General features: G+C 39.3%; 2 protein-coding genes across 3 annotated transcripts; one reads left to right on the top strand and one right to left on the bottom strand.

The window, feature by feature from the left end:
- The first annotated feature begins 2,256 nt into the window (after nucleotides 1–2,256).
- Nucleotides 2,257–4,300, top strand: clec14a (C-type lectin domain containing 14A). Its single transcript, XM_026933704.3, has one exon. It carries the CDS (start codon nucleotides 2,539–2,541, stop codon nucleotides 3,709–3,711), a length of 1,173 nt encoding a protein of 390 aa, XP_026789505.3. The 5' UTR covers nucleotides 2,257–2,538; the 3' UTR covers nucleotides 3,712–4,300.
- Nucleotides 4,301–4,709: 409 nt separating this feature from the next.
- Nucleotides 4,710–22,147, bottom strand: sstr1a (somatostatin receptor 1a). Of its 2 annotated transcripts, none has more exons than XM_034308157.2 (5): nucleotides 21,801–22,147; nucleotides 21,463–21,693; nucleotides 9,163–9,307; nucleotides 8,072–8,160; nucleotides 4,710–6,603 (listed from the first exon to the last, which is right to left on the bottom strand). In XM_034308157.2, exon 5 carries the CDS (start codon nucleotides 6,324–6,326, stop codon nucleotides 5,232–5,234), a length of 1,095 nt encoding a protein of 364 aa, XP_034164048.1. In that variant the 5' UTR covers nucleotides 6,327–6,603; nucleotides 8,072–8,160; nucleotides 9,163–9,307; nucleotides 21,463–21,693; nucleotides 21,801–22,147; the 3' UTR covers nucleotides 4,710–5,231. The 2 variants fall into 2 exon arrangements, with proteins under 2 accessions (XP_034164048.1, XP_026790292.1); XM_026934491.3 differs by having other exon boundaries at nucleotides 4,710–6,572.
- Nucleotides 22,148–23,129: the final 982 nt, after the last annotated feature.

The raw sequence follows: 23,129 nt of genomic DNA, 5'->3' as shown, positions 1-23,129 counted from the left end.
ATAATAATAATAATAATAATAATAATAATGTTTTACTTGGAAATGATGATCAATAATAAATGTATATTTTATTTTTGAAAAAAGTATTATGATTTAATTTTCCTAAAAAAAGTACCATTACAGTGAACCATGTAGTCAGTACTTAAAAAACAGTTAGTAATCAAATGGCAAATCATCCACATGAATGCCTTTATTTAATTGGAACTCCATTTAGTAACACATTAACATCTCTTTGTTAATGAACCTGCATTTTTCTTTAGTCCAGAGCTTTTAAACTGCTCTGTGGCAGACCATTTCCATCATTTCACAGTGGCTTTTAGACTGCAATTTGTGCTTCATGCAGAGTACATTTAGCAGACATAGTTTTGTTAATGTCAGATGCATTTTGTGGCTACATTAAGTTGTGTTCTGCACTGCTCTTCCTCACAGATACACCTGAAGTGTAACTAAGCCTACTATATGAGCCTAACATCATGCTTTTTAAACGTAGGGCCGCTTGGATGGTGGAGCATTCTCATCACAGCAGTGACACTGACATTGTCGTGACATGGTAGTGTGTGATGTGTTGGTACAATGAAACATGTTGTGCTGAAAATGGCCCAACACCCAAATAATAACATCTGGTTAATGACAGTCCTGTGGGCATATATACTTATAAAATGTAAATGTCTAATCCTGTGTAGATTATTATATGTAGATATTAATACACTAAAAGGAACCATGAAAATAATCTGAGCTTAATGGAGTGGCCTACTTAGATTGATTGTATACACACAGCTCACAACAGACACACTGTGTCCATGCATGTGCTATGACTAAGCCACCCAGGCACTTCCACCTACACATCTGATCATGCTGACTATACTGACATCATTCATTATACAGTTACGGAGGATTCTCAGCTTCTGTGCACCTTCTGCTCATATAGTTGAATCAGTTCCTTTACTAACTAGCAATAAGAACTACTGCCATATTACAGAACAAATGTATAACCAACACCTGCCATGATTAAACACCAAACAAAACCATTTGCTAATTGCCCTGACATCCTGCAACAAAAGTCTATTTAATATTATTTAATAATACCTTTATTTATTTATGCATTTACATTATATATTGTTATCTAGAGGTAAGGCTGTAGAACAGAGTAGAATAAACCTGTGATATGATATACGCTGTCCAAAAAGCATCAGTAAGGCATCAGTAAAAGGTCTTGATATGCTTGATGTGTGCATGATGTACTACAACATTATAGGGATATTTTATATATTACAGATATTTAACTCTAGTTCAATATCATCACTTAATCCTGACCCTAACTTTAATTTTAACCTTTTAGTTATTTTCATTTTTCCAAGTTATATCTGAAGCTATATATTTGTGTGCTAAAGATCTCTTTGTCATAGGAACCAGCAAGCTAGCAGAAATGAGAAATTATGCATTTTTTTCTACAACTGCATGGATGTTCCTTGCACACACACAGTGTAACCAAGAGTACATACACACAAAACCACCTTAACCACGTCTGATCCTCCCAGACTGAGAATCTTTGATCACCAAAAACAAAAGATAATTTATGAGATATTACAAGAATAACTGTGTCAGTTACTGTGACCAGCTAAGATCAAGTGTGGTCACAGTAGAGCAATAATGATCCTAAGCCTCAGTCAAGACAACCTATGACAATTGCCAAACAAGAAATTATTAGCTACCATACATTTTGTTATTGTGACTCTTTTTCCTGTCCCTTGTAACTTTATTTCCCTTCTACAATGGTATCCACCCCCTGACACTCCCAAATGAAATACACAGCATCCAGCATTTCAATTGTGACTTCACTTCCTGCCTTTCATGGCCATTTCCTTCAGGAAGCATCTGGCACTGGCTCACAAAGAAGCTCATCAGTGAGATAGAATAGTACAGCTGCTGTTAGATATATAACACCACTTTAGGTCTCAAGAGAGTAGGTTTTACAAACCAACTGAAGTCAACACTCATTTGAAATTTTGATTTTAAGTGTGTGATGTAATCTGAATTTACTGCTACCGCAAACAGAATTCTCTAGTGTGATGAATCCTTTGTCTTCCACTCAGTGCATCCTGTTACAGATGTGTTGATAGAGGACTGAGCTTGCTGGGGGCTCTAAATCACATCTTAAAGAAAATGTGAAGTCAGCTGTTTTGGGTGTTGTGTTGTGTTTGTTGAAGTCAAGGCTTAGCTAACCTTTGGCAGTGCACACTACTTTTTTCCTTGCTGTTCTTATTCTTCTGTGGGAGTGTGTCTGTGGGAGCGAGTTATGAAAGCTTTGGTTATGCGAGCGGCTAATTTCTTTTAGTGTTGCTATTGTTTTGCTTTAGCACCACCACCGCCCAAGAGGAAGTGGAGAGCCGTATCAAGACTGAGCACATTTCCCGTTCATGCTGTCTTGGGAGGACCTCATAGGGTGGCTAAGAAAATAGGTGGTGGGTTAACGAGTCAGTGAGAGCTGGGGACATTGATAGAGTCACTGCTGATGAACACAAGGCAGAAGAGAGAGACATGGACTACTGGACTGGATTATGTTTTGTCAACTTTCTGATTGTTGTCTCCGGCTCCCCTGATTCTACTCATTTCTACTCTGTAGATTTGGACATGCATCCGTTTGAAGCTGCTCAGACTTTATGTGCATCTGATGGGTCTCTGGCTAACATGCCCGACAGTGAAGAAACTTCAAAGATTCTGAAAGTCATTCAGGGCAAAGGAGACAACACCTCTACTTCATTCTGGATTGGCCTGAAAAAAGACAAGAAAAAGTGTGTTCAGAAAGATTTTCCACTTAAGGGTTTCCACTGGATTGTAGATAACAGCACTAAATCTGATCTTGAATGGAAAGAAGAACCAAGTGGTACTTGCACAAGTGCACTTTGTGGAATACTTTCTGTGGAGTACAGAGGCTCTACAATAGCCAACTGGGGATTAGCTGCTAAGTCCTGCACCAAGAAATTTCCCTTTATTTGCAAACATAAAGGATTGAGTAAGAATATCGCATGTTCTTCTCAACCACTGATATTCGGCCGTCATGACATCACAAACAAAATGATGGATCCGTCTACGCTCTGGGTTTCTTGCAATGGCACAGACACGTTCACGCTGACTTGTTCAAAGAGTACTGGTGAATGGAAACTGGTAGGTGGATCAGAGACAGACATAGAAGGACTTTGTCTCGAATGTGAAAAAGGCTACAAAAAAAATAAAGATGGAATCTGTGTGGATATAGATGAATGTAAGCAATCCAATAATTGTAAATTCAATTGCATTAATACACAAGGCTCCTATAGCTGTTTGTATGTTGATGATATGAACAATGTTCATAGTGAAGACTCAGAAATATTCAAGAAAACACAAACAGCCACTGATGCCACTAACAAAGTCCAGGATAAACCAACCTCCTATTTCATGGACAAGAAGTATCCTCCTTCATCTCAACCAGCCACTTACAGTACTACTGAAAGTGCAGTTCTTATTGAGCAAAGCACTGGAGACCTGTCAAATATTGTCTTCCCTCTAATTATAGCTTTGCTGATCTTTGTGGTGCTGGTCGTGATTATTGTGGCCATTGTGAAATACTGCCTCATGAGAAGTGCTAGGAAACAGGCAAAGAAAAGGGCAGCAGCCTTGAAAGAATCAGTTGCTCTAAATGGATCAGACTCTATGGAAAAAGTGAATGAATAATCGGCTAAGCAAATGTCTTGACTGAAACGACAGACATGTCTTTGTGTCCACATGGGTTTTTTCTGGGTTTCTCCTGTTTCTATCCATATCCCAAAACGTGCTAGTAGATTGGCTAGTTTAAATAGCCCCTTTAAGGTATGAATGAGTGAAAATATATGTGTGTGTGTGTGTGTGTGTGTGTGTGTGTGTGTGTGTGTGTGTTCCTGCCTCACACCCAATATTCCCAGGATAGGCTCTGGATCCACTGCCACCCTGACCGGGATAAAAAGGCTAAAGAAGATGAAGGAATGAAGAAACATAAAATATTGTGAAAGAACTCAGTGGTCTCACTGGAAATACCTAAAAGGCACTGAATATATATATATATATATAAGCTTACCATTTCTGTTTAATGCTTGCTTTTATTTTATTTTTTATTCCTGAAATCATGCTTTTAGCTTTGTTTTAGGCAGATATAAATTCAAAAGTTTTTTATGAGAGGTGTAATTTGAGAGAGATTTGAGTTGGCTACCTTAGAATGAATGTGTTTGTATGAAAGTTCACAGGTCTTGCAACGATCTATAAAGTGATTTACTTTTTTATGTCTGAAGTTTTGTACCTATCATGATGTCTACAACCCCCCCCACCCCCCCCACCCCACCCCACACACAAAAAAAAATAGTCTACATTAGTCTCATACATCTAAACATGTTTTTGCTGATCGATTACACTGTGGGTATGAGGAAAATTGTGAAAATTTCACTTTTAGCTAAAATAGTCTTTTAACTCAAAGTTAAGAAATGCATATCATGGTATATAAACACAGAGGTATGCCACAAATAAGATGAGTGACAAAGTATGGAAAGTTAGTGGACACACTCATTTTCCTGCACGCATTTTCTTTAATGCACAGTGGGCAAGAAATTAACACAAAACTAATCAGAACATGCAGATTCACTGGCTACAGGCACTCCCACAAACTGCATTAAAGACGTAGGAGGCAGAAACCACCCTGAATGTCATATTAAGCATTAATGTTTATTTAGATTGTTTTGGTGGTGGCAGTTACTGAAAGTAACAAAAATCTTTTAACAAGCTCCAGTAGAAAAGAGTGGGTTAGAGAAAATGTTAGTTTGGCTCTCCTAAAATAACTGCAACTTAGTAAAGATTACTCATTGTCAGTGTTTTAATATAAATACTCTGCATATTTGTTTCAGATTCAGTTTTGAGAATCTCTTGTTTCAAACATCAGGTTGAAATCTACACTAGGTAATAATCTAATACACTCACAAGGCTTCAGTGTCATCTTTCATGTGTCTACAGGAATAAACCTGTCTTAACCTATTTGATAAAACAGATAGTGCCAAAAAGGTTAATAACTGATTCCTGCAGACACACACACACACACACACACGCACAATAAATAAATAAATAAATAAATAAATACTGAATCAATAGATATACCAGTGACCATGGCAGCAACATATTCTGTGTGTTATCTGTGTGTTCAAGTCAGCAGTCTGCCTCAGCAGTGCAGCTCACTACAGTGTTGTAGTTCTGGACGTGCACGTGCCGTTCCTGCACGCGCTGTCCGACTCCATGTTGTCCGGCTGAAACTCGTCCACACTGTAGCCGCGACTTTTCAGCGCCGTGGCATAGTAGTCAATGGGCTCCTCAGCAGCGCTGTCCACCCACCGGAGGCATAAAATCCTTTGGAAGGAGCGTTTGAAATTGTCTGACAGGAAGCCGTAGAGGATGGGATTAGCGCAGCTGTTGGCATAGCCCAGAATGACGGCCAGCTGACTGAACGTGGCGTTGTGCCGCTCCTCGAACACGTTCACGAGCTGCACGACGTGAAATGGCATCCAGCAAATCACGAACACCGTGACCACCATCATGACCATGAGCGTGATCTTTCTCTCGGACTTCTTGCGCTGTTGCCAGCCTGCTTTCAGTGCCACTACTCTTAGCTTCGCGATGATCAGGACGTAGCACATGCATATGGCCAGCACGGGGAAAAGGAAGCCCATGAGAAAGGCGTAAATCACGAACACGGCCATCCACCGACGCTGCGGCTCGGGCATCTGCATGTTACACGCGACCGAGCCGTCCGAGTTTGGTGTGGAAGTGGAAAATATAATGATGGGCAAAATGACCAGGATCGAGAACATCCACACGCCCAAGTTGACCATCTTGGCAATTGTAGGTCTCCTGTACCGGGCTGCTTTGATGGGGTGCACTACGGCGATGTACCGGTCGATACTCAGGACGGTTAAGCAGTAGATGCTGGTAAACATATTGATGGCGTCCACGCTTAAAACCAGACGGCACAAGAACGAGCCGAACGGCCAGTGGCGAAGCAGCGAGGATGTAACCAAGAAGGGCACGCTGAGCATCAGCAGCTCGTCCGCAATCGCCAAGTTCAAAATGTAAATGTTTGTAGCAGTTTTCATCTTGGCATACCTGAATATGACATAAATGACCATGGAGTTGCCACAGAGTCCGACCAGGCACACGACAGAGTAGATGAAGGAGATGAGGATCGCGCTGCTGTGAGCTTCACTGTGCGTTTCGTTGCCGGATGAATTGAAGAACAAGTCGTCTTCCAGGTGCGGGAATGTGCTGTTGGCCAGCATGCTGATATTCAGTCTAGTCTCCAGGTCCGGGTGCCAGAGCAGTGTGTGACAGTGTGTGTGAGTGTTTGTGTGTGTATGAGAGAGAGAGGGAGAGAGAGACCTCAGCGGATCTCCGGTCGTGCTGTTTTTAAGTGCAGAAGGCGCATCTTCTCTGTTGTTCGCTCTCGCCGCAGCGCGCGCACCAGCACCGCCGCCGCGCAGAGTTCCGCTCCGCTCGCGCCGGCCTCAGGCTCCCGACGTCACACGCTGCAAAATGACGTTGCTTGGGAAAATGAGTCTGTCGAAGCGTTGCGTTAGTTTAGACATCACACAATGACGACGAACTTTTCCACCTGCTTTCTGTAATTAATGTCATTTCTAAATAGCAGTGCATCACACACTGCATGGCTCACTTCCTGCGCCGGGGATCAAATGTGTCAAAAATCCTTAAGCTATGTTATTGTATTCAACTGTCTTTTTAATCATTATAATATAAACTGTTTATATTCATAGCTGTATCGTATACAGTATATACAACCTAATGTATTAAGATGAGTATCATATTCCTTCTGAAAATAAGTCATATGAGGCATTTGAGCAATTGTACTGTCTCTGCAAACAAAAACACTTCCTTTATTCCATTTCTTAATGCACTGTAAGCTATTTCGACTCCACTTTGGATGCCTTGTGCGATTCTTGGTGTATGCTAGCTGAAGCTGTATTTGAAACTCAAGTTATATTTGAAACCCACGCTTATTTCTGGCACCATCTAGTGTATCAGAGGAGGCCAAAGGTGTTACATTCAGATGCTCAGGAAACAGATGGATGAATGTAAAGTTGGCTTTGAGAGTACAGATTAGTCCAGGTGGTTTTAGCACAATATGGACTTTCAACCCTGGACTTTCAATATATGTTAAACTTATTCTCATTGGAAATGTTTGTGCTGTTGCAATAAATGATACTCCATTTCTACTAAAACATATTAATTTGTTTAGAAAGAAAATAAACCGTTCTTAAATCAGTTTGTTGGGTATCTAATAATAATAATAATAATAATAATAATAATAATACCAATTAAAAACACATACACTATATGGCCAAAAGTTTGTGGACACCTGGCTGTCACACCCACATGTGCATCCCAAATTATTGCTACAAAGTTGGAAGCACACAATTGTATAGGATGTCTTTGTATGCTGTAGTGTTACAGTGTCCCTTCACTGGAACTAAGAGGCCCAAATATGTTCCAGTATGGAGTGAAAGAACTTCAGTGTCCTGCACAGGGGGTTGAGGTCAGGACTCAGAGTGCCCAACCTCACTAATGCTCTTGTGGCTGAATGAGGAAATCCCCACAGCCACGCTCCAAAATCTAGTAGAAAGCCTTCCCAGAAGAGTGGAGGTTATTATGACAGCAAAGGGGGATTAAATTTGGAATGGGATGTTCAACAAGCACATGTGAGTGTGATGGTCGGGTGTCCACAAACTTTTGACCATATAGTATACACTACAGACTAAACTGAAATTGCAGTGAGTCATGTTTGAATCTGAACTTCAAATAAATTAAAATGTCTTTAAATAATGGTAAACATAGATGACTCTTACAGCAAAGATAAGTTTTGAATACAATAGATATACTGCTATATTCTAATGATACAGTTACAGTAAAAAAAAATAAAAATAAAAAAAAAAGTACATACAGTAAATCAAATCTGAAAACAAAACTAAAAACAAACAGTGAGTGTACTGTGCTGCAGAGGAATACTCACCTGTGCAAATGTAGTTGAGGATGTTACATTGTGGCCTGAATCATCCTAAATGCCCGATGACCACACACAAGAGCATCATCAGGCTGAAGCTGGAGAGCAAAAAAGAGTATTATTTGAATGAAATATTATGCTTTTCGTCATCAAAGTGAGTGTATATTATCTAAATATGATGTATTATTACTATTGTTATAACTGGAAAATATGACTTTATATCCCTGTTTTGTTATACTCTATTGAGATGTTTATTAATTAAAATACATAGCTGCTCTTAAATGTTATCTTTCTCTAAATAGAGAGGGAGTGCTGTAGTGGAAAATATCAAGCTTTTCAAGATGAAGGAGAAGACGGATCATTTAAAGCCCTTTTGCCTTCCACATTTCCATAAATTACCATCACTTTGTCAGTACATTTACAAATGTGGCATGATGTGAATCATTAATTCAGGATTGCTTGGGTATATAGAGGGAAGTAATGTATCAGGGAAAATATTTATGTTAACGTCCCACCAATAAAGTGTATTTTATGATCAAATTGAAATATTGTGAGTTTAAAAATGGTGAAGTGTGCAATGACTATATGGAGAATAGATTTGCTCACTACAGCACCACTTGTTCATTGATATCTCCAATCATGAAAATTATGTATCCTTATAATGAAAATTCTTTAAAATATAGTCATTTAAAGCAGATATTACGTTCATTTTAGGTCACTGAACAAATGCTGTAGAAATCTAGCATTGCATTTACCCTGTAACCATAGCAACCATCTGTCTCCTGTTTTGCACAAAAGATTAAAGAGTGTCTTGGTTACATGAGCTGGAATGTGTTTTTATTTTCTTTATGTACTGTGTCCTATAAACAAGGTACAATCTCAAAAGGTTGTCAGTCAGAAAAAAAAACAACCCACAAGCCCATCTCTCCAAATATATACACACACACATACATATACATATATATAGAGGATGAGCAAACAGGTCAAAACAACTGTGTACTTCATTTAACAATGCTTCTGAGAGTCCATCAAGTCAAATGTGAACATGCTTAATTGGTCTGTAATATGGAATCGAGGCAAAAACAGCTTCTGTAACTCACCTTGTGTAAAATCGCTTCCTGCTGATTTGTACTACTTGAGGGAACAGTACAGGACGGCTCTGTTGGACACAAGAGCTGATTGTGGGTTGAATCAGATATGTTCAACTCATCACTGGGGTCCAGTTCAACAGCCTGTATGTAATACCTGAGCCAATTTCATTCACCCATATGAGGAAAAGAGAAGAAACAGCATAGCAGGTTTCTTTTTGTTGGCATAATGTTCTATCGTTCAAAGTCAAATCAACATAAAAATGGCAGGTACACATGGACTTTACCTGTTCAAACTGACTGTAATAGGGAAAAAAGGTTATTAGTAATGAAGAAAGCCAAGAGAAATGGCTCTCTTATAGTCTGCCATTAGCTGGTTTGTGTGAAGCTGGTCTGAGTGAAGATTGTACTGTAAAGTAAAGCAATAGACAGGGAGATAAACAGATGTCAAGCACATAAACACACCCTTTTACAGAAATTAGATTGTGCTAAGTGCTTCAAGTGGCCTGTGATGGACTGGCATCCCATCCAAGGTGTATTACTGCCTCACACTCAGGCTCTAAACATGGATAAATTGTTACCGAAAATTAATAAATGAATGAATGATTAAGTGATTAAGCTGAGTAATATCTGATTTTCTGAGTAATATCTATTTTATATTATGTAAACACAACATTTGTTGTGTTTGACTGCCGAGAGCATACCACTGAGAGAAAATTCATAAACACCATATTTCTCACTTTATCCTTGTGTTTTTGGTTTTAATACATGGCAAATTATACCTATTATTTTAAGGTATAATTTAAGGTCTGTTATTTTTAATTAAGGTCTGTTATTATAAGGTCTGTTGTTTTTCTAATAGGATTGGTTAGCTAGACCAATTACTTTTCTGACTCATAGAAACAAGCATTGATTTTGTAATTTATTGTTCAATAGTGGTGTTACTTAAATTTATTGATATTTGGTATCTAATGTCAGATAGCTCACATCAGACTTTAAATAGCATTGTCTATCCCCACCAAAGTTAGCTATAGTCAGCTAAATACGAAGCCAAGACTAATTTTAGCTGTTAGAATAATGCAATTAAAATGCATGCTTGCTTAACAGAAATTGCAAGCTTACTGCTAAGACTGAGAAGTTGGAGAAGGCAACTAATTATCAAGTACTTTCTCAAGTCAGGACCCAGTTGTCTGCCTACAACTAATGAACACGTGTCACTGCTTTGAGGACAACCATGTACACATTCTGGAAAGGACTTTATCTAATACAGACTTGACCATAACCATTGAAGAAGGTCTACAGCAGCACTTATCACCTACCTACAATGTCATCCTGACATATTTACCTCTCTGGTTTCACTCTGATTCACATCTCTAGACCCCAGTGCCATGTCAGTCTCACAATGCCAATGTCTCACACTCTGAGTAAATGGTAAGGATTTTCCCATCATCAGGTAGAACTGAGGAAGCCCTTAGCCAGAGGTGAAACATCTTCTTGACTGAATAACAAGTCCATTTACCAGGACTACTGAGAGAAATGTATTTATTTATTTATTTATTTATTTTTTGCTTAGTAGTTTTCGCTTGGAACCTTCCAAGAATTTAGCACAGAGAAGAGATATCAACAGGGATCAGTTAAAATTAAGTAGCCTGAACCTCAATTTATTGTAATAATTTGTTACTGCTGTATTTTCCCATTTACTCTTAGCAGGTTTTAGTTCAAAATGGAAAGCTGCAGTGAGGAGAGTTATTTTATTTGTATGTATTTGATCACATCAGAGTACATGAATACAATATTAGAAATTAATTTTATTGAGCTTTACCCAATATTCCAATACCACAATTATTACAATAAAGAACTGTGCAGTTTCATTTGTTACATTTTTTAGGGATTACCTTCCAGATGCAAACACTTTATCATTGCCATATGGAAAAATATGAAGTCCACTGAGACATTTGAGTTTATTTTTATTTTAAGTTCCTCACAGTGATCAAAAGAGAGTGTCACAATGACATTAAGCACAACAGAATAAAGAATAAATATATTGAATAGATTGACTAATGATGTCTCACATTTTTCAGGGATACAAATATATGGAAGAAGCATGTCAAATGTCGTCAACATTAACAGAGCCAATCCCTGTAACAGTCTATTGTAAGGCACCATTCACATACACACTCATACACACATAAGGGGAATCTAGATTAGGCAGTCATCCTATGTGCATATATTTGGACAGTGGAAAGAACCCAAAGGAAACCCAGCAAACACAGGAAGAATATGTGAAACTCCACACAACACAAACAGTAACCCCTACTCAAGATTGAACCCTGGGGCTGTGAGGCAGAAATGCTACCCACTGCCTCACCGTGCTGCCGTGGATGGATAATAGGGTCAATGGAATTCACAAATATAAGTAATACTGTAATATGATTTAAATTATGCACCCCTCTGCCACCTTGCTTGTGCTGAAGGTTGACTTAGTGCTTAATAAAGAGCTGCTATTTTTCTTCTCAGGGTTCACTTACACATAACCAGGCCCCTAGCTCAGACTGCAAACCTTATCTGTATATTACTTCGGACAAAGGCCTGTGTCATATTACGCAGGCCACTAGCAGTGTGAACTGTAACATGCTAAACTGCAATTAAAACTGAAAATGAATGAAAGCAATTGAAAGTGATTTGATTAGTTTAATTAGAACTGTAAATGAATAGTCAGTGCAGTGCTCCACAATGTGCAGGGCAATTCATTTTGAATGACTCTCAGGCTGAAGTTGCTGTTATCTCCCCATAAGTGGCACATTTTTCATTGGCAGAAGGCATATACTAAGGCCCAATAAATGAGATAAGGATGTTGACATGTAACTTCTGCAATAACAGAGCAAGATTTTCATTTTACGTTTCCAAGATAACATGGCATGCCCATGTCAACGTGCTGAGGTCATTAAATTTTAATTAGACAATATAGCTTTTATTATAAAACTGATTCCACTTTCTACAGACGTACATACATACAAATCATGTACTTTTAATAAAGTGAATTATCCATGAAAATAAACCTGGAAATTGTAGACCCTGGAGCAGCAAAGTTTGAAAAGCTAGGTAGGTAGGAAATCTCTCTTGGCCTTTTGTTGTCCTCAGCATAGCCACAGTGCATGAAAACATTACTTGTCCCACATAGGCATCCAGCAGGAAGGGGCTAAGTGATAGGCTTCCCTATGCCTAACCTTCAAAATACACAATAATATTATTTCCATATACTCTGTGCCAAGTCATGGCCTTATACGCTAAACAGTGCTTATATGCTAGCCCCAAAACACTTTGACGAAAGAATTTTTAAAACCTATTTTGCGCTCCATGTTGTTTTCACTCCTAGTTCCGTTGATCTGAACATGCTGTGATGCTGTCAGACAGAGTAATATGTTTGTATTCTTAACCTGGATCCATGCTGCTTTGAGAATGCTCTTTCATTACTGAGCAATGAATTCAGGCAGACCAAACAATTCCTACACGCCAGGCTATTGAGAAATATCTCCTAATATGCACCATGCATGTGGCTCATACTGAATTGTGCTGTTAGTCATTCTGATAGCAGGCTGATTAAAGCTGCTCTAGATCCATGGTGGAATGCTTTTGCCTTTCAAATGGTGATCAGTTGCTGACACTGAATGGATAGTGAATGCTCTGACGGCCGCACATTGAGAATAGATTATGTTCTGATTAGAATAACAAAATGCAGCGTTCAGAAAGAACATCACTATTAATCAAGTGTCATTCAAACAATTTGTATGCAGCATTCTAGCCCTTAGGCTCTGTAAGTCTTTTCACTACGCTCATGAGAATATGTTTTAAGACTATGAGAAGCAATGAAAATGAACATACATTTTAAAGAGAATACAGAAAACAGATTTATGTTGTTAATAGCTTTTTCTAACTGTTACAGTCACATCCTGCCCCTGAAACTTCACTTCTCATGGAAACAGCTGAATCTCTTCACTGTTTATTAAGGCCAATTCAAAGCATTTCTGAACATTCTTGTGTGTTACAGTAATGCTGCTGCCTCGCAGTTTCAGGGTCCTGAATTCGATCCTAAGCTTGTGTCTGTGCAGAGTTTCGCATATGAGTCTCATCTGGGTTCACTGGTTTCCTCCCTCATTCCAAAAACATGCCCGTAGGTGGACTGTCTACAATCCACACCTCTAGGTGTAAATGAGTTTGTGAATGTGTGTGCATGGTGCACTGCAATAGAGTGCCATCTCATCCAGGGGGTATTTCTGCCTTGCGGTCAGTGTTTCCAAAACAGGCTTCATATCAACCACAATCCTGACCATGGTAAAGCAGTTAGTGATGGATAATGAATGAATGAATGACACAAATACCCTTCTATTTTCACCAGTGTTTAAACCCACACTATGCAGCTCCATGAGATGGGAGACGTATATTTGCTGGATGTCAGTAACCAGTTTTTTTATACACTTGTAAAAGGGCCAGAAGTACAGAAAACTAAAAAGTGACATTCTGAGCTGTGATGTATATTTAGCTTTGAAACCACATCTTTAAACTCCTTCCAAACACAAAAGAGGTTTTACCTTACATTGTACAAAAATGGCTTTTAAAATCAATTAAATATAAACCCTTAACCACTTCACCTCTCCAGACCATCATCCCTCACTCTAGCAACTATATACCTTTCCTAAGATTTTAATGTAGATTCCAAATAATAAATAGTAGTTACTGAATAACTGGGAAGAAAAACTAATGAAGAAGCACTACACTGTCTGATCCAAATAATGCAGTTTGCATGGCACTATATGCCAGAAAAGTGTAGTAAATTACAACTAATGGTCATTAAGTTCCACATGCACAAAAGCACAGTCTATTAGCATTCTGAGGTCAATTTCTTTCTGACAGGGAAGATGTACTATAGTCTTGGGGAACCCTAAAAAAATAAAAAAGGAAATTGATTGTGAGTGAGGAAGACAAGTGTATAACAGAACTGAATAATACCTTTAAGTGCAACATCAATGAAAAGTGCCTGAATGTATTATTCTTATGAAAAAAATGGACCCCCCATTAGTCATGAATTCAATTCTATTATGAATAATAGCCTTGTTAATGACTTGGGAGGAAGAAGAATATATGCATACTGGATGTATAGATTATATTACATTAAGTGCCCTCTGCTGAATTTCCACTTAAGCACCACACATTCAGCATCTATTCATTTAACATCAATATTTTGTGAGACATGCAGCCTTTTAGACAAAAATTTTCATACATTCATACATTTCTATCTTGAGCAGAATAATCCGATATAAATAGTTATGATGTCTCTGTGATGATTTATGAATTTTATAATTCATTTTATGTTTCATTTAAATGTAAAATTTGATGAAACACCATATGGCCAAAAGTATGTGGACACCTGACCATCACACCCGTATGTTATATTCCCCAAATTGCTGCCACAATGTTTGAATTATACTATTATCTAGAGTGTCTTTGTATGCCCTAGGTTTAAGATTTCCCTTCACTGGAACTAAGGGGCCCAAATCTGTTCCTGCATAACAACGCCGCTGTGCACAAAGCGAGGTCCATAAAGACATGGTTCGTTTGGTACGCAAGAACTTGAGACAGTGCACCAGACCTTCTCACCTGACATCAGTGCCCAACTTCACTAATGATCTTGTGGCTGAATGGGCACAAATATCCACAGCCACATTCCACATTCCAGAAGAGTGGAGGTTATTATAACAGCAAAAGGGGCTCAACATTGGAATGGGATGTTCAACAAGCACATATGTCAATAGTCAAAAGTCGTTCATTTGTCATTTGCACAGTTACACTGGGTACACTAGGCATTGATATGCTTGTGATGAGGCTCAGATTTAGACACTGACAGTACAAACACATATTTGGACATGAATGGTTGAGATGACACTGTATTGTAATAAGGTAAATGAAACAGTGGTATGCAAAGGCAGAGTAAAAGTTCCATGTGCTATTAAATTATTACAATGGCAGAGTAAAAGTGACGTGTGCTACTAAATAAGACTGAACAGTACATACACGTACAATAAATAGTACACAGTAAATCTGAATAGTAAATATCTAACTGTCTGGAAGTGGCTGTAATAAAGTGTTGCTAGATGAAGGACTACAGGCTGTTAAGTAGTCTGATGGCTTGGAGATAAATACTGTTCTTCAGTCTGGTTGTCCTTTATTGGATGCAGTGGAAGTGTCTGCCAGACGGCAGTGTCGCAAACAGATAATGAGCAGGGTGAGAGCAGTCTTTAATGATACTGTGGGCCTTCCTCAAACAACATGTTTGGTAGATGTCCTGTAAGGGTGGGAGTTTATTTCCAGTGATGAGCTCTGCTGATCTCACCACTCTCTGAAGAGCTTTGCAGGTGGAGGAAGAGCAGCTGCCGTACCAAACAGTGACGTAGCTGGTCAGAATGCTCTCTATGGTGCAGCGTTAGAACTTTAACATGATGTCAGAGGAAATGCCAAACCTCTTAAGCCTCCACAGAAAGTAGAGATGCTGCTCTCACTACTGTGTCTGTGTAGAGGCTCCAGGAGAGATCCTCAGTGATGTGGACACCAAGGAGCTTGTAGCTCATAACTCTCTCCACCTCCACTCCAATGATGTAGGAGCGCGACCCCCTCTCTGTGGCTTCCTGTAATCCACAATCATCTCCTTGGTCTTGCTGAAATTCAGAGAGAGATTGATGTCATCACACCACACTGAAAGTGCTCTGACCTCCTCTCTGTAGAATGTCTCATCACCATTGGTGATGAGTCCCTGGATGGTTGTATCATCAGCAAATTTGAAGATGATGTTGGAGCTGTTCATAGCAGAGCACTCATAGATGAACAGGGAGTACAAGAGGGGGCTGAGCACACATCCCTGTGGGGCACCAGTGTTGAGAGTGGAGGATGTGTGGCTGCCTATTCTGACCACCTGGGGTCTACCCGTCAGGAAGTCCAGAATCCAGTTACACATGTGACTGTTAAGTCCCAGATCCTTCAGCTTGACTATGAGTTTGGTAGGGATGATTCTATTGAATGCAGATCTGTAATCAATAAATATTATCCACACATAGGTGTCTCTTTCCTCCAGGTGTTTCAGGGCAGAGTGCATGGCCATTGCAATGGCATCGTCAGTGGATCTATTAGAGCGTTAAGCAAACTAGAACCTAGGTGTCTGGTAGAGAGGAGCAGGTGTAGGATTTGACGAGACGCTCAAAGCACTTCAGGATCACTGATCTCAGTGCTACTGGGTGGTAGTCATTCAGGCAGGAGATGGCAGTATTCTTGGCGACAGGGATGATGGTGGTCTGCTTGAAGTATGTGGGGATCACAGTCAGACTCAAAGAGAGATTAAACATGTTAGTGAAAACATCTGCTAATAGGTCAGCACAGGCCCTCAGGACCGTGGAGGCCATCAGGTCCTGATGCCTTCCGAGCACTGACTCTCTTAAACACCCTACTCACCTCAAGTGTAGTTAGACCCCGAGGGCTGGTGTCATGGTCAGCTGGTATTTTCACAGCAGAGAAGGTACTGCCTGCCTCAAAGCGAGCATGTGCTGAGCTTGTCTGGTAAGGAGGCAGACGTAGGCACATCACTGCTTTTGCTGCCTGTGTAGTTTATTATAGTGCGCGGACTGCTCCACATGTGTTTGGGGTCAGAGCAGGGATAGTCGGACTCCAGTCTGTCCCTGAAGTCTCTTTTGGCAGATCCGATAGCCTTTTGGAGGTCATACCTGGATTTTTTGTAGGCAGTCAGGTCCCCAGAGTTGAAGGCTACAGTTCGCGCTCTCAGCCTGATGCACAACTCTCCATTGACCCATGATTCCTGGTTGGGAAATGACTTTACTTTGACTGTTGGAACAACGTGCTCTGTGCCTTTCTTGATGTAGCATATCACAGAGTCTGTGTGTTCATTTATGTTGCCTCCTGCTGCATCTTGAATCATTTGCCAGTCTGTGGATTCAAAGCAGTCCTGGAGTCTGGAAATCCTCACTCCATTTGTGAACTGCTCTAAAAACCAGACTTTCTTGTTTGAGGCATTGTCTGTAGGCAGCTAACAGCTATATGCTAATGTGGTCACCTTTGCCGAAAACAGGGCAGGGGAGGGGTTTGTAACTGTCCTTTAATAGCAGTGATCTGATCGCCACATTTGGGAAAATCACAATATGCGTGTGATGGTCAGGTGTCCACAAACTTTTGGCCTTATAGTTTATAGGCCAGTTGAATTTTTGACCACAGTTGACCACTGTTTCTTATGTACACAACATAGAACGTATGTTGTATTTTTTATGTTGTTTTATATAGTCTGTTTTTATATTGGTATAGCTTTGCATGGATTCATATTCATGGTTGTAAGAGACAGTCAACTATCTGTCCCTTGTTGACAGAGATGTCAGAGATGTAAAGGAATACTGAATATGGATATTTTCTGGTATAGCATTTAAAATTAACATAGAGAATACATTTTAAAAAGTCACAGATATTCCATAAACACTTTGTACCATCATCTGAGTTTTTCCTGACAGGATAAGGATGGGAGGGGTGGGCTGAGTGTTGGAGGCTGCCATCAGGAAAGCAATGGCTTTGGCAACATTCTGCAGGAAATACTGGGTGGTTGCCTGCTGGAGCAGAGACAAGCCCAGAACTGAATTCTGGACAGAACAGTGTCCAGAATGGAGTAAACATTGCCAACATCACCAATATATAGTAGCAACTCTTTCAGCAACCACGTCATCAAAGTTTGTGCAAAGAAAGAAAGAGCATATCCAAAGTTCCAGATATTCTTACATAACTTTACTAAAATCACAATTACTTCAAGTTAATATTACTCTTGTGTGGCTCAAGGAAGGAGGGCTACGTTTCAAATACATGTGGGTCTTTTTATTTTAGTTATTAAAATTCATGCAGTGCTGTAACAGGCTAATCTCTTCATGGAGCATCAATTCTTGGTCAGAAATGTTTGAGTGTGAACTGCACAGCTAGATTTGCTTCTTTTAGTTCCATAATGAAAATATAATTAGGACTAGGCAATTTTCTACTAATACCTGAAGCAGCTAAAAAAGATGTTCAGAGGCAGAGGATACTGGTCACGTGTCCCAGCAGTGAATCAATTCCCTTGTTCCTCTCTGTTGCATGCCATATATTGATGTTTGCCAGGACAAACTATTCCATATCACACAAATGCTATCCTGTAACAAGATTAAAAGGTGATATCTTTTATTTCTACTTTCATGTAGAAGATTCAGCACCACAGTGTTAGCACATTAAATAATAATGAGGATGATTTAAGTGATATTGTAGGCTATACATATAAAATATTTTTGCCTGCCTAAGATTGGAACATTTTTCATGGCTAAAAATCAGTTTTGAAAAGGGGCAATAACGTATAACAACAGCTTATTCCCTTACTTTGTGATAAGCTCTGGCTCAGCATTTATATATCCTATTATATACGGACCCCTGTAGCATTACTAAATATTTTTATAGCATCATAATTCTGGTCCATCTGTAGCATGTAGAGCAAGATATTGGCCACAGCAAGTCCAGAAATTTGAAAGTAACAAAACTGCAAAATGCTAGAAAATATTAACCTACTATTAAGACATATAGTCCTAACACAGCACATATTTTTAACTACCATCTTTCAAAAAACAAACAAACATGCAAACAAAAAAACTGCACCCTCAATAAACATCCTTTTGGTCCAGTTTTCTAGGTTTAAACAACAGAAAATGAGATACTGTGCTTCCAGCAACAGAAGGAAGAGGCTGATTTTTTTTTTTTATATTAGTTCTGTCATTTCTGGCACTCTGTATGTTGGTGAAGCATAGAGCAAAAAACTCAGTGAAACAGTTTCATAATAGCTACAAGATTACCTCAGTGGTTTGACAATGGCACTGGAAACTGTATCTGTGGCCCAATTCACAGCCTGGGCTTATCAAGCCATATCCTCCTGACCGGTATGGTAATTTAACAATAGCTAGGGTTTCTAAGTGTGATGATCTCTGTATTTGATTCACTAAGCAGGTGCCTCAAGCTTAGACATTTCAAAGATAGCCCCTGTGATCTCTTTTGCTAAATGGAGAGAATAGTGGAAAGAAGATAGACAAATGATAAAAATCGTATCATTCTGAATTTATGCACTCTTGCCAGCAAAAGAATGAACCTGTATTTTTTGCACTGTATTTGGGAAAAACACTCCATTTCTTGGTTCAAATCAGACTGATGTGTAGTGATCACTATGCAAATGGGGTTCATATACTGTATCTCTTGTCTGATGGATGTTAAAGGCACATAAAGCTGAGCACATACCACTATTGTCCCATATAAATTATTAAGACCATATCCTTGTGATGATATGCACCTTCATTTGTGGTAAGTCAAACTAGCAACTAAACAAAAATAAATTCTCACTGATTGAAAGCTCAGCGCCACAATCAAATTCTATTCATTGCCAGAATCAATTTTAGCCCTCAAAGACTCTGGAGCAGCTAGAAACATAATGGCAAAGCATGTGGCAGTCCAACTCAAGCACCACTCAAGCACTAAAATGACCAGTATTTGTTCATCAAATGAGCCAGGTCCAGCATTCCCAACGCATGCACTATATGTTGGGTAGTGGTCATGATGAGACAGTGTGATTCTAATCACATCTGTGACTAACTCCACTATTTATATGTGACTATATAAGTCACTATCTCCAACTGAGAGATAGTAATCTGGTCTTCTCAAGTTATGTTGCTTACATGTACTTCCACATCTGTAGAAAGACTCCTCACTCATAGTAAGACAATAATTCCTCAGTGTTACAAGGATTTCAAAAGAGATATGTAGCAAAATAGAAAGCCACTTGTCTTCCTGTTCGTAGACCAGAGGATTGCGCTATAGAGTTTCTGGCTGTCACTAGCCCTCCACAAAACAATTATCCACTTTATCCTCTTTCAGCTGCTGAAACTAAATTTGTGGATTATCAGGGCATCTATATCCCAGCTTCTGCTGGATTCGTCTTTGTGAAAGTATGGGGGGGGTTGTTTCTTTCTACTGACCGAACAGGCCTCAGTGGTTTTAATATAAAGAACTGGTACCACCTCTCTCTTGTCGATACTCCCACTGAAAAACTCAAAGAATTTCTGGGACTCTATTGTCGTACTGTAAAAGCAAGGCATAAGATGAGCACATAGACCTAGTTTTGGGATCACTTTGACCACCATTGAAGGGGGTGACGTGGCACAATTGTAAAAAGGGGTGTCATTTAGTGTGCTGTGGCAATATCCAATCAAATCTGCTATTCCCAGTACCTTTAAGAACCAGCTGTGTGCAGTGTAGCACAGCAACACTTTTGCAATGACATACAAATAGATTTTACTTACATATTTTAGATTGATTTTTAGTAATGAGCAAATGGAAAAGATGGCAGGTTAAATGCATTTTAAATAATACTGACTGAGTACTGATGAGAAAACAGTGCAATGTGTTACTTACTTGCCTATCATGTATGTCATGATTGGGTTCATATACTGCACAGTTTTAGCACACTGGACCAACTTATCAGCTATTTATGAAGCCTTTCATGGACTAGATTAGATAAACTTTGAGCACTAGAAGCCTTGTCATTTTGAAGAGCAGTGGATCTACTCTGTCCTATATAACAGATCTCTTTGTCCTATTCCACAGGCCTACTTGCAATTATGTGAAGCTGCATGTGTATCTGATGCCACCTAGTGACCTGATACAACCAACAACACAGAGACAGTATTGTTCATAAAGATTATGACAGTTTCCCTCAATGTTTAATTTTAGTTCAAACTATTGTTTTCACAATACACTGGTCACTGATCACTAGGTCTTTATGTACAGTATGTCCACTAGGGGTAGAAAAAATACTGATAAATTATGCTTAAGTGAACATGAAATATATATACAGATAATGTGTCAAAGTCTTACTCAAATAGATTTGAAAGTATCCTGCCAAAAAAATGTCCCCAGGTGAAATTTAAAAAGCTGCTACTTTTAAATGTACTCGTGAATTAAAAAAGTGAAAAGTAACTTTTTTATATTTTATTTACTAAAACTGTTAGATGATTTTTGTTTTAAAGCAACTATGCCGTTGTGTCTGAAAACATCATTCAATCTCTGTAAGTTTGCATGATTTACCATTAGCAAGAATTTGACTTGCCGCTTAGCCAAGTTAGCTACTGGTATTGATGCTAGTCTAACCTGGCATTAGCAAGAAAACAGGCTGCCTTGGTTAAATATAGCCAGCAAATTAGCTAACCTTACCTCAGCAGGCTTTTTCAAATCTTGAGAGGCAAAAGGGACGCCTCATTTTAAATGAATCTTTGGTTACTCCAGCATATTGAAACATTTTCCTGGGTTAAGGGCAGCGGTGTTCAACCTCAAGCTCCAAACTGCAGTCTGGTGGCTTATCCATCTGCTATTCCAGTCTGTTAGAGCATTTGATGACAGTGCAGGAAGGTTCATTACACACCTGTGTGCTCTATAAATCTCCTCCTTGCACCAGAGAAGCATATGGGGAAGCAAAACGGCCCAAAAAGCATGATGAAACTGCACTGCATAGCACAAAATGCATGAATAATTAAACCCATGGATCAACTTACATGCAGTAGATGGTGCAGGATTCTGTCATATATCACCTTACAGTACCCAGTATAGCACTGAGCATCTCCCAGCACTGGCCTCATACACACATTGGAAATGTACACAAAAGAGTGTCAGGCAGTCATATTATAGTAAATGGTGCATCTTCTAAAATGATCTGATGCAATAAAAACATCTGGTTAAAACAAAGTAAAACAAAACTAAAACCACAAACATTTTAAATAAAGGTGAAGATGGCAAATGTTTGCTTTGCACATTTCTCATAGTACTGAGTCTGGACTTGTGGATAATCTAGAAAGCTCCTCAGATGAGTAAAGCTTCAGAAGTAAGCCAAAAATTCAGCAGTCTTGACATACTACTACTTTCAGTGATCTGGATGAATGAAAACAAGTTGTGCACCTGTGAGTGTGAGACTGGACAGCCAGGCATCTGAATGCTGGCCTCTGCTGGTGAAACTGAGGGTTACTATGAGCATGATAGACCTGATAGACCAGAGTAGTGCAGAAATACAGAAATGGTGGATCATTTTAATGTCTCTTGTACCGTGAAACACAAAAGTTACTTATCACAAGTGACATAAATTACATCCATGCTTTCATGTATACGTAGTAAATTTTAAGCACAGTGTGCAAAGTTTCCAGAGAAACAGGATGTTTCAGACTAAAATCCTTCATCAGCTGTGCAAACAAAGTGCTTCTGAAGTTGTAGGAGGTAAAACCAGTTGATATTGACTATTTATATTCATTAATAATATGAAAGTTCAGAGAGTTTGTTCTGAAAACTGCTGTCATTGCTCTTAAAAGGGACTAGTCTCAAGACTATAGCTAAGCTGATGATTTATCTGTCTATTTACACAGATTGAGTGCTCCATAACTTCTCACCACTGTTTGAACTGGAGACAGGGAAGGGTGAAATTGTGCCTGTCTCTGTGTGTGGGCTCATTGTGCTGGTCAGGCAGGAGAGGACCCGTCGCCTCGTCCTGCTCCACTGACAGCTACAAATTTATCTATTCTCTTTGGCATGTCACAGATTTATCACCTCTATATGGCAGGGATAAGCCTCAGTGACAGACCTGGAAGGTCATGCCAAAGTCATCGACCCTGTCTTCTCTGAAAGGAAACATTCCTAAGCTGTGAATGGCAACTTCCAACCCACTCTCTATCCATCTACCCTAGAGGCAGTTTGCCCTCATTTAAAACCTCTCAGCTGCATCCAACAGTGAATTTTTCAATGACACTTCCCAAACTGAAAGAAGCTATTCATTCAAATGAACTCGTTTTAGAGATATTTTTCAAGAAAGAAGAGTGGAGTGAGTCCAATTCTGCACT

Source organism: Pangasianodon hypophthalmus, chromosome 10, assembly GCF_027358585.1.
Source record: "Pangasianodon hypophthalmus isolate fPanHyp1 chromosome 10, fPanHyp1.pri, whole genome shotgun sequence".
Lineage (NCBI taxonomy): Eukaryota > Metazoa > Chordata > Actinopteri > Siluriformes > Pangasiidae > Pangasianodon > Pangasianodon hypophthalmus.
This window is presented reverse-complemented; position numbering and strand designations above follow the sequence as displayed.

Bases quoted from the DNA above. Each gene is read 5' to 3' on its own strand.
- sstr1a (XM_034308157.2), bottom strand. From the start codon at position 6,326: ATGCTGGCCAACAGCACATTCCCGCACCTGGAAGACGACTTGTTCTTC.
- clec14a (XM_026933704.3), top strand. From the start codon at position 2,539: ATGGACTACTGGACTGGATTATGTTTTGTCAACTTTCTGATTGTTGTC.